Here is a 12,493-nt window from a genome sequence, read left to right as displayed (position 1 = left end):
TTCAAAGTTATCAGTACTGTAACATAACAAGGTTAAGCTGACTGGAGAAAAGGGGGAATAATTTATACACAATGGTCAGAAAGGTCCTAGGAGGGAAGGAGGGCCATATCTGTTCTAACACTGTAATAAGTGAGCCACATGAATACCTGAGGGAAGAGAATTCTAGAGATAGCAAAGAGCACATGCAAAGATACTGTAACAGAAGCATATTTTGAACAGAATTAATATTGTCAAGAACCTTGACCAATGTATTTGAGGAAAGGTTGTTGTTGTTAGGTACCATCGAGTCAGTACTGACTCATAGCGACCTTATGCACAGCAGAACGAAACAGTGCCCAATCCTGGGCCAACCTCACTATTGTTGCCACACTTGAGCCCACTGATGCTGGCACTTGGCCAACCCATCTCGCTGGGGGTCTTATAGTACTGTAGCCAACACTATAAACATGGTTTCCACATATATTTTGGAGGTAGAATTAAAAGGACCTATTACACAATGAATGAGAGAAAAATTCAGGTTAAGTTCTAGGTGTTTTATCTGATCTGGGTAGATGACAGAGACACTAAGGTTAGGAAGAAAGTTATTTGAAAGGAGATTAAAAGTCCGATTCATCCCCAACAATTCCACTGTGCCCCGTAGGACAGACTAGAACTGCTCCACAGGGTTTCCGAGACTAAATCTTTGTATAAGCAATCAGCTTTATCTTTCTCCTGAGAAGCAAAGATGAGTTTGAACTACCGTTTTCCAGTTAGCAGCCTACAGTTTAACCCACTGAGCCACCGTAAGTACATGATAAATTCTAAGCACCCATTTTACATCCAAGTCCAAGATCAAGTTGTTGTTGTTAAGTGCCGTCAAGTAAGTTCAGACCCATAACAACCCTGTATAGGAGTTCCAGAGGAGTGGCTTGGTAAGCTTCAACTGCCGACCTTGTGGTTCAAACTGACTTTGCAGTCCAGTGCATTAACCCAGAGTGCCATAACAGGACTCCAACGATCAAGTAGGCAGCTAGATATAATTAAAAATTAAGGGGCCAAGTCAGGACTGAAGATATAAATTTGGTAGTCATCAATGTATCCAACGATATTTAGTCATAATCTGAATGAGTTTGCTCAGGGGTGAAATAATGAACATAAACAGAAAAGAAAAAGGGGCTTAGAATGAGCCCTAGGGAATGTCCAAACCTTTAAAGGTCAAGTAGAGGAGAAGCTAGCAAAGATGGGTCACTAAGGTAGAAAACCATAAATGCATTTACTGAATGCAACATTTTCTGAGCTTGCAGATCTGTACATCTGCCTACTGGGGTGTCTCTACTTTAAAGTTTCATAAGCATCCAAACTCAACATTCCCTAAACGGCATTCATTCTGTCAATTCACCCCTAAACATGTTCCTCTTCCAGTGTATCCTAGTTTAATGAACAGTTGTTGTTATGTGCCACCAAGTCACTTCCAACCCATAGCGACCCTGTATAGGGTTTCCGAGGAACAGCTTGAACCACAGAACAATGCATCCACCCAATTATCCAGGCCACCCAACTCTGTCTTCTCCAAGAACACCCTAGGCATGTAATCCTTCTTCACAGTACAGAGCCCAGGACAATGTCACTCTCACTAGGCTTTTTATTCCTCTCCACTCTGGCCCCTCCAATGTACTTCAGCTATGCCACTCAAATCAGACCATACTACCATCCTGTTGAAAATCTTTTAATGACTCCCTTTTAGAGTGTTTCCAATTCACAAAGGTGCCTCTAATAAGGAGCTCTGGTAGCGTAGTGGTTACAAATTGGGCTGCTAACCTCAAGGTCGGCAGTTCGAAACTACCAACTGTTCCATGGGAGAAAGATGAGGCTTTCTGCTCCCGTAAAGATTTACAGCCTAGGAAACTGTACAGGCTTGCTACGGGCTGGAGCCGACTCAACGACACATAACAACAATCTACTCTGAAAGATCAGTCATTAATAACCCTGTGGAACAAAAACAGTACTATTCTCAAACACATGGGGTTGCCAGGAGTCAAATTGTCTTAACAGCAATTGGTCTACCACTACCAAATTTATAGGTAAGGAAAAATAAAATGCAGTCATCTAAACTTGTCTACTTTTCCAGTCTATTTTTTTATGCTAACCCTTAAACTATTCCCTTCAGTAACTGAAGTTCATTGCAGTCTTCCTAAAGTGTTGGGCCTCCTGTTTCTAGCTCCTTATTTGTTCAGTTATTCCATTTCCTCAACACAACCCCTTTCTTTGGCCAATTCCTACTCTTCCCTCAACTCACTGATCCCCTAAGACTATATTAAGTGTCATTCCAATAAACCCTCAAAGTACCTTGTATTTATCCAAGCTGTCACACTTATGTTGTTGGTTCTGACCCACAGCGGAACAGGGGTTCTGAGGCTTTAACTTTACAGGAGCAGAACGCCTCATCTTTCTCCCGTGGAACAGCTGGTAGTTTCGAACTTCTGACCTTGTGGTTCGTAGCCCGATTTGTAACCACTACGCTACCAGAGCTCCATTTATCAAACTATATATACTGTCTATTTACTTGAACAACAACAATCCATCCGGGCCAGCACCTTACCCATAGTAAGGGTTGTTCTTGTGCTGTTAGGTGTCGTTGAATCAGTTCCAACTCATATAGCGACCCTGTATAGGGTTCCCAAGGCTGAAAATCTTCACAGAAGCAAAAGGCCTCATCTTTTTCCTGCAGAGCAGCTGGTGGGCTCAAACCATCAACTTCATGGTTAGCAGGTCTGTGCTTTTCCTACAGCACCACCAGAGTTCCAAAAGGTTGGATATTTTTAATGAAACCAAATAGCAAACCACATACACTAGTATTTTAACCCTGGTTTGTGGAATGCTTACCTATATGTATTCTTAAACCTCCATACTCTCAGCATCTAGGACATTGCCCTAAATAAACAGTTCTCAATGTAAACTGGTACTAAACTGTGTAGTGATCACCTGGCAAGCTTGCCACACAGACTCCCAGCCCTACCTCCCCACCTCAATTCTGATTCTGTAGATCTGAGGCAATGACCAGGAATCTGTCATTTTAACAAACTCCTCAAGTGATTCTGGCCTGCAGCCATTCTTGAAAATTACTCTAAACATAGAGGAGTGCTCAATAAATACTGAAAATTTAATAGATCAGCATGCTCCTGAGCTGATTTCTAAGTTCTTTAGGGCTACAGTTTACTAAGCGTCCTGAAAGAGACAGAATAATACACCAATGTACGAAGGTCCACAAAAACAAGCAGTCTTTATTGCAGTATTACAAAACACTTTCCATTTTGGCAGTATTTTACAATGCACTCAGCTTCAAGGGTTGGAAAGGAGAAGGTTTAAAAACTAGAAGGGGAAATATCAATGGACATTTCTAAAAGGAAAACCCTCCCACCCAAATAAAAATCCAAAAGTCACTTAATTTTACTACCCAAGAAGAGGCCACGAGGAAAGCAGCAGGCAGAACTCTGGCAATTTCACTAGGGATCATGTCAGAGACAAAGGAACATTCAAAACAGTCATCAGTACGGTCGGTTGCGCTGATCATTTCTGTAGTCGTTTCTAGGAATGAAAAATAAGAGAGCCAAGCTCAATTCTAATTTTCTACCAAGGAAGCATTAGACACTTCTTTAGGATGCTGACTGATTGGCATTCACTAAACAATAAATTTCTATAAGGATAAGACCATGCCTAAATTATTTCTACATTCCTGCTGCTACTATTATTAAGTACCATCAAGTGGGTTCCAACTCATAGCGACCCTGTGTAAAGTTTTCAAGGAGTGGCTACTGAGTTTGAACCACCATCTTATGGTTCAAACTGACCTTGCAGTCCAGTGCTTTATCCCACACAGCCATATACTCCTTGTTGTTGTTACTAAATGCCGTTGAGTCAATTCCAACTCATAAAGACCCCTGTATAGAGTTTCCAAGGAGTAGCTGATGAGCTTGAAGCATCCACCTTGCAGTGCAAACTGACCTTGCAGTCCTGCGCATTTACTCACAGTGCTACAGCAGGACTCCCATATACTCCTTTTTTTTGTATTTTAAGTGCCAAAGAGTCGGTTCTGACCCATAGTGACCCTGTATAACTGATCTTGTGGCTGAGCACATTATCCTGAAGCACCACACCAGTATTCCTAGAAGGTGCTTAAAAAAATGCCTTGCTAATTTATCAGTTTTATGATCCACAAAGTGTCCAGAAGAAGCTGTTATCATTAACTCTCAACATTTTCCCACCTAGAGTTGGACTCCAAAACACTAAGCTCTTTCAAGGTCAGAGACTGCCAATTCTAGCAGAATGAGTAGTAAAACGAGCAAACACTATGTATAAATGATCTGCCACTTACTGACTATGCAACATGGGAAAAGTTATTGAACATCTCTGAGACTATGAAGTGGGAAATTTAACAGAAGCAATAGAACAAAAGCATATAAAAACACTTTTAACAGAGTTTCCAAGGAGCGACAAGTGGGTTTGAACCTCCAACCTTGTGATTTGCAGTCCACAGCTTATCCAACAGTGTCACACCAGGACTCCTCAATGGATGGTGGTGGTGGTGGTGGTGGTGTGCTGTAGAGTCGGTTCCAACTCACAGCAACCCTGTATAGGGTTTCTGAGGCTGTAATATCTTTACGGAAGCAGAAAGCCATTTTCTCCTGTGGAGTGACTAGTATATTCGAACTACTGACCTTGTGGTTAGCAGCCTAGCTTGCAGTCCACTATGTTACCAGGGCCTATTAATAATTAATAGTAGCTAACAATGATACAGTATTTAACTACGGACCAACAACTGTTTTACTGCTATCTAAAAAAAGGTTACAAAGGAGCTATTACTGGCCTCATTTTACAGATGAAAATACTGATGCTCTGAAAGGTTAAGTAACTTGCCTAAGGTCACAGAGCTAATAAGTTATGGAGCCAAGAATGAATATCTTGACACCATGCTTTTAGCCATATTGTTGTTGTTAAGTGCCATTGAGTCTGTTCTGACTCATAGCAGCCCTGTATAGTGTTTCCAAGGAACAGCTGTTGAGTTAGAACTGCTTACCTTGTGGTTTGGAATCTAGTGCTGAAACTGCAGTGCCACACCAGGAGTCCTATACCAATTTTCACTATCCTGAAGTCCTGGTGTGGCGCTGTGGGTCAATGCACCAGACTGCAAAGCCGTTTGAACTGCAAGGTCGGCGGTTCAAGCTCACCAGCTGCTCCTTGGAAACCCTATACAAGGTCACTATGGGTCAGAATAGACTTGACAGCACTTAACAATAACAACATACTGCCTGTCATACAGATGTTTAGTTTTATAACTAAAACTATCTTACATTATCGCTTCTTCAATTTTTTCTGCCTTTATACCATTTGTGGAAGTCCTGGTGTGGTGCTATGGGTCAATGTGCTGGACTTCAAGATCAGTTTGAACTGCAAGGTTGGTGGTTCAAGCTCAGCAGCTGCTCCTCAGAAATTCTATACACAGGGTTGTGATGGGTCAAAACTAACTTGACTACATTTAACATACCACTTGTGGGCACAACATATTCTATCAGTACCATCAGTGATTTTACTTGGAAATGGTATTATTACCAAAATCTCCAGAGACACCTGTACGGTAGCCGGTGTGATATGGTAAAGAACCCCTATGAAATGTGTGTTCTCCCCTCATTTTGATTAAGAATCCATATTTTAAAACAGTTTAAAGTTACTATCATTCCATCCATTTAACTTGAGAAAGAGTAATACACATATATACATAAACATACAACTCAATATAAATATGTATAAAAAACAGGAATTTATAAAACAAATTTTAGAAATTGATAAGCAGGAAACGAAATGGGTTTTCTTCATCCTAACTAAAAGAGTTGCCACATTCAGGTCCCAAAGTGACAAAGAAGATTCAGACACTGAAACTTAAGAGCAGTGAGATGAAAGGTTACCAGTAATACTCACCTTCCTCCCATTTTGCCTCCGTAGCCACCTCGGTCTCCGTAGCTGCTACCACTTCGGTCTCCTCCGTAACCTCCACTGCGGTCTCCTCCATAGCCCCCCCCACGGTCTCCTCCATAGCCTCCCCCACTTCGGTCTCCGCCATAGCCACCTCGGTCTCCACCATAGCCTCCTCGGTCTCCGCCATAGCCACCTCCTCGGTCTCCACCATAGCCACCTCGGTCTCCACCATAGCCACCTCGGTCTCCACCATAGCCGCCTCCTCGGTCTCCTCCATAACCGCCTCCTCGGTCTCCACCATAACCACCTCTGTCCCCACCATAACCACCTCCTCTGTCCCCACCATAGCCACCTCCACTTCGGTCTCCACCATAACCACCTCCACTTCTATCTCCTCCGTAGCCACCGCCACCACTTCTGTCTCCACCATATCCGGCCCCACTTCTGTCTCCCCCATAGCCACCTCGGTCTCCACCTCTGCCCCCGCGACCTCTGTAGCCCCTCTCTCCACCATAGCCTCGCCCCCGGAAATCTGCAAGGTAGAAATACAAACCATTAAAATAATGCAAAACCATCTTAATGCAGTCAGAAGATTTGTACCATACAGATACTACTACAGGGCTGACTCACCTCCTCCTGAGGGACGAGAGTCTTCTGGTCTGGGTTCATTGCACTGATTGCAGGAATTCCTTCGAGCAAAGTTCATATTTCCACATGACCTGGGAAAGGAAGAAGAAAAAAGTGTTCCTAGAGAGATTTCACCAGATTCAAAACCTGATCTTGGGGGAGTAGTTAATCTTACAGTCCAGGCACAGAGAACCCTAGGACTATCAAGGGAGACAAGCACGAGTGGAATGTGGGACCCTATCCAGAGAAGCAGTGACACTAGAGATGGAGACAGAGATGAGGACATGAAGATATAGAGCAGCTGAGGACTCTAGACTCATGGAAACAACCCTTTGGTTGTTTAAATGATTATATATTCACTTATGAGTGTTTTTGTATGCATTAAAAACCAAGAGAGGGAATAGAAGCAAATACTTCTGTTGAACAACGATGCATGGAAGGGATTGTAATCATTGGCATGAAACAAAATCCAATAGGATGAGTGTAAAACCGATGTTCTCCCATGTAAACTATCACTCAATTCACAATAAAAATTTAAAAGCAAAACAAAAAAGACCTCATATTTCACACCTCCAACCCTACTCCCACCAAAGTAAATGGATACTTACGGATTAGGGCAAACCCAGTCCCCACTTTTGGGGTCTCCTCCTCTTCCCTGAAAGCCTCCACGACCTCTATATCCTCCACGGCCTGGGGGAAGGGAGAGGGGAATGGAACAGGGGAGAAAAATCAGCAAGAGATATTAAACTTGGAAGAAGACCAAGTACCCAACTGCAAAATATTCCTTTATGGTAGAACTCTGTGACTCTTCGATTTGAGGTTTTACTAAGTAAATGTAAAAATGTGGGAACAGACCTGAGGCCCACGTTACAGTACAAATAATGTACTAAAAACATCAAAATTCACCCTCTAGACTAACTACTTTGTTTGAGAATAAGTGACAAACATGATATGAGACAATACATCCTAAATTTGAGGAATTAGAATCAAGAGAAATAAACAAGAAAGCAGTAACTACATTAGGGAGTTTACAATTTGCTAGCTGGTCAGGTTAAGTGCATAAGTGGGTATTACTTAAATGACTACCTCCTGGTTTCCAAGTGAACAACAAACTGCTTGTATGTAGCTTTCCAAAGAGATTTCTAGAACCTTCTACTACTTTCTTACATACCTAATATATTCATTACCTAGCCTCATTATAAGATAAAAGAAAAAAGATCTAGGGAGAAAAAAGGGCTAGAAATTTCACACAAAGACAGAACATGAACTCCAATTCAAACCCTTTGTATCCAGGTCTGTGAACAACTAATATCTTACCTCGCCGACCACCTCCACTTCCACCTCCTCTCATAAATTCAGGTCTTCTAGTAGCAAAGGACACTTTAATGATGTTGCCATGAAATTCTTTTCCTAAGAGAGGAAAAAAAAGCCTTCAAAGAAATGTCAGCTGAAGTTCCTGTTCTACAGCTCTACCTCCCAACAAAAATATAACTGTCTTGGAAATTGTTAGTTTCAGAAAAATAAGGCATACTGACATAACTTCGCAGAAATGCAAATACACTACAGTGTTTCAAGGAATTGAGCCAACAATACAAAAGCATGACAAAATTGAAATAAGGCAGAGCAATCACTGGGGAACAGTCACTTCTTATTGTTAAGTGCTGTTAAGTCGGTTCTTACTCATTGTAACCCTGTATAGGGTTTGAGGAGCGACTGGTGAGTCTGTACTGCCAACCTTGCAATTCAAATGACCTTATGGTCCAGTGCTTCTCCTACAGTGCCACAACAAGAATCCCCGTCAGTCACTTCCTACTAGACTTACAAAACATAAAAAACAAGAGTAGGACAATGTGTACATACTATGCTACCATTTGTTTTTTAATGGAGTCCTGCACCTGCATAAACCTATATAAGGAGTCCTGAAAAAGTTTGTGGAACACTTCCAGTGTCTTTTAACTACATGTTTCCAAACTTTTTGAAGCCCTTTTGTATATTCATGTTTTTATATGCCATACCCACTGTACTTACCTCTGAAGGGAAATGAGATTATTGGGGGGATCAAAGGTGGAAAGGGCCCAAAAGCAAAGTTAAGAAGGCATGGAAGGGCAGGACAAAGTGACTGGAAACAGGGACACCATAGTAGAAATGGGCTGAGTGCTGCCAAGGTGGGGATTGCAACCAGTGTCACAGAAGAATCTGCATACAAATGACTGAAAAGGAAACCAACTTCTGTAAACTTTGACCTCAACAACATTAAAAAAAAATGTGAAACAAACTCATTTTTTATTATGCACTCTTGGCTGCTGTTAGATGCTAGTGAGTTGGTTCCTAATCATAATAATCCTAAGGTTTTCTGAGGCTGTAAATGATAATGGGAGCAGAAAGTCTCATCTTTCTCCTCTAGAGTGACTGATGGGTTTAAACTGACAACCTTATGTGGTTAGCAGTCCAGTGCCACAAGCGCTTCTAATACCCTTAGTACTATTTTGTATTACCATGTAGTTATATTAAAATATTAAGCAAACGTAAATACACGTGTGTGCACACACATACACACACATATATTCTGGTTATAAGAAAAGGAATTTATTGCTGTCACTTTATATTAAAAAAAGAGAATGGTTGTACTTGTATCTATTAGCCTTAGATGAACAAAGCCCTAATGATTGGCTGGTGACTTCCCATGATGCAAATGGTATTATAAGCATTCTGAAACTGTATTAAGACCCGGTACTATTTGAACTATGAAGTTAGGCTTAAGAGGCTTACCTGTCCTATGTACAAATCATGATTTTTTTTTTTTTACTTTTTATTGTGATTTGGGTGTGAAAGTTTACAGAGGAAATTAGTTTTCCATTCAACAATTTATATACGTTTTGTTTCAGGACATTGGTTACAATCCCCATAATATATAACAGCGCTCTTCTTATCCCCTATGTTCCCTCATTTCCCTTCAACCTTCTTTCCTGCCACTTCCTGCCTTCTGAGCTTTGTCACTGGGCAAATGCTGCTTTTTTGGTCTCATATGGTTTATTATTCTAAGGAGTGGGTACCTCCCTGGTGTTATTGTTCACTTTATAATCCTACTGTTTGATTAAAAGTTGATCCCCAAAAATCAGTTCAGTTCCAGATGTGATAGGTGCCTAAGAGTCACATTCTGGGGGAGGGGATTATGGTCACAAAATTATTTAACATTCCATGGAGCAAAAGGGAGTTTTATGATTCACAGAAACTATAAACAAAACAGAAAAGTGAGGAAGAATGGACTTAGTCTTCAAAGGCAAATTGATGAGCTCTAGTCTTAGTGTGGAGTCATGGTGTGGTGCTGCAGGATAATGCACTAGATTGCAGTCGATGTAAACCACAAGGCTGGTGATTAAAAACTCACCAGTCGCTCCTCAGAAACGCTGTACAGGGTTGCTATGAGTTGGAACAGACTCGATGGCAATAGTTTAATCTTGTGCACAAAAGTAAAGGACTGCAATTATGTTCTGTGGGACATGTGTGCAATAATATTCTAAATGAAAGGGACCGCAAGTCTGTCAAGCCAGCAGTTATATAGACAGTGAAGCTAAACAGCCTAAGTTTGAATCCTGACTCTGCCACTTACCCTATGATCTTGCAAACTAGTTTCTGTACACTTTAGTTTCATCTGTCATAATAGGGAAGTCCTGGTGTGGTGCTGTGGGTTAATATGATGGACTGCAAAGTCAGTTTGAACTGCAAGGTCGGTGGTTCAAGCCCACCTACTGCTCCTTGGAAACCCTATACAGGGTCATTATGGGTCGGAACCAACTCGACGGCACTTAACAACAACAACATATATCTTATAGGGTTACTATAAAGATTGAGTTAACGCATGGAACACTCTTAGAACCATGCCTAGCCCACAAACCACAATAAATATGCATTAAGTATTTATTCTCAAATTGTTAAGTGCCGTCAAGTCGACTCCAACCCATAGCGACCCTGTAGAGGCTTTTCAAAGGAGCAGCTGGTAAGCTTGAATCACTGATCTTGCAGTTCAAACGACTCTGCAGTCTGACGCATTAGCCCACAGCACCACACCAGGACTCCATTATTAAATTAGGGTACAATAAAAATGACATGTAATAGCATGGGGAAATGCCTACATTAAAATGGTAAGTGAAAAAAGCATGTTTGGAGTATAAACTTTTAAAAAATACATTCTAGAACATACTCTGACTTCAACACTAGAAAGCTTGATTTAAATTGCATGTTTAAAACTATCTGATGTGGCATACCATCAAACCAGTCAATGGCGGCCTTAGCTGAAGGGGGGTCATCAAATGATACTGTTGCTTCCCCCTTTGGCTTCCCTGTGTCCTTGTCTGTGTAAAGATTTATCATTGGTTTTCCAGTCTTCTTGTTTGTCTGAGGAAAAAAACAAGTTGGGGTCAGACAACATTTTAAGAATAAATGATCATGTACCATTTAGGCTATTCACATTAGGAAATACATTTCACCTATAAAAATGAGTCATTTACAGGCAGTAATAATGAAAACTCTCTAAGCTACATCACATTAAGTAGAAAAAAACCATGGTATAAAAGTGATACAAAGTAAACTGTTTTATCTATGTATAATTTCTGTAAATCCACAAAATAATATAGATAACGTTTCATGCAAATATGTAACTTGTAAAACATAGGAAAAGGTCAAGAAGGATGTTTTATAGGTTATCACAAGTTACCACTAAGAAGTAGATTGGAATTCGGTTGGGATGGAAGGAAGACAAGGGAGAATTTTAAGTTTATAGAAGTGTGTAAAGTTCTCACATATTTCTGTTTTGTTCTATTTTATTATTCATTGTAATTTCCCAAGAAAAATAAAAAAATTAGTAATACCACAGACACCAAAACAAGGACAATTGCAATCTGATTTTGACAAGTGCTACAATCTACTAACACTGCTCTAAATGATGCTTTCTATTGAAGAACTAAGAAATAGATGCATGAAACATTTTTTGCACAAGACACTTTAGTAAACAAAACACAAATATGAAATAATGCATTAGCTAACATGTAGCATAGACATTTAAATACCAAAACAAGTTCTTAATAACTTGAGTTTACATATACTGATTGGCAATTCAGACTCTACAAAATGCTCTCACCACCTCATTTGGTTCTCAAAACTTTAGACGACAGGCAGAGACTGTATTTATAATCTAGGATTGAAAGCTAAAGCTTAAGTTATAGAAAGGTGAACAAATACAAGGAAGAAATGTGCTAACAAAGTTCTACAGACATGGTTTATTGTTGTTGTTAAGGACCCTATGTAGACTTTGGAGTCCTGGTGTGGTGCTGTGGGTTAATGCGTTGGATTGCAAAGTTGGTTTGAACTACAAGGTCGAGCGTTCAGGCTTACCAGTCGTTCCTTGGAAACCCTATTCAGGGTCACTGTGGCTCAGAACAGACTCGATTTGACAGCAATTAACAACAATAACATAAAGTTTAAGCATGCACATTAAGCAGTTTTATGAGACAAGTCTCATTAGAGTGCAGGCTTATGTACATAATCTGCATATCTTAACTAGAATATGGCAACAATTATGAGCTTTTCAATGTAAGTTATAATTCTTACTCACCTTGATAATTCCTATTTGCTTAAAGAACTCCCCCACTTGATCAGTAGACACACCCTCCCCAAGTCCTTGCACAAAGATTGTGTTGTTATCTGAATTATCAGATTCTGAATCTAAAGGGGAAAAAAATTTATGGTTAATTTTACACATTCTTTGGTTTCACTAGATCCTGTTTAGTAATCAAGAACAATGATTTATAGTATAATAGTCAACTTTTCTATAACCAAAAGGAATAGAAATAGCAATATAAGAACCTTATAAAGACATGCAAAGTGGTCAAAATACTTATTTAGTAGTAGATCAATTCTT

The 12,493-nt window shown here is 40.3% G+C and overlaps 1 protein-coding gene across 1 annotated transcript in view; it reads right to left on the bottom strand.

Moving 5' to 3' along the window:
• Positions 1–3,524: 3,524 nt before the first annotated feature.
• The window catches only part of TAF15 (TAF15 RNA polymerase II, TATA box binding protein (TBP)-associated factor, 68kDa), a 35,105-nt gene continuing 26,136 nt past the window's right edge, over positions 3,525–12,493 (bottom strand). Inside the window, exons 10-16 of the mRNA XM_006833620.1 lie at positions 12,188–12,297; positions 10,842–10,971; positions 7,894–7,986; positions 7,185–7,266; positions 6,580–6,668; positions 5,953–6,481; positions 3,525–3,564 (exon numbers count right to left, since the gene is read on the bottom strand). Coding sequence (XP_006833683.1) covers positions 3,525–3,564; positions 5,953–6,481; positions 6,580–6,668; positions 7,185–7,266; positions 7,894–7,986; positions 10,842–10,971; positions 12,188–12,297 — 1,073 coding nt within the window. The remainder of the gene's footprint in view (positions 3,565–5,952; positions 6,482–6,579; positions 6,669–7,184; positions 7,267–7,893; positions 7,987–10,841; positions 10,972–12,187; positions 12,298–12,493) is intronic.

The sequence above is a fragment of the Chrysochloris asiatica genome, unplaced genomic scaffold (genome assembly GCF_000296735.1).
Source record: "Chrysochloris asiatica unplaced genomic scaffold, ChrAsi1.0 scaffold00007, whole genome shotgun sequence".
Classification (NCBI taxonomy): domain Eukaryota; kingdom Metazoa; phylum Chordata; class Mammalia; order Afrosoricida; family Chrysochloridae; genus Chrysochloris; species Chrysochloris asiatica.
This window is presented reverse-complemented; position numbering and strand designations above follow the sequence as displayed.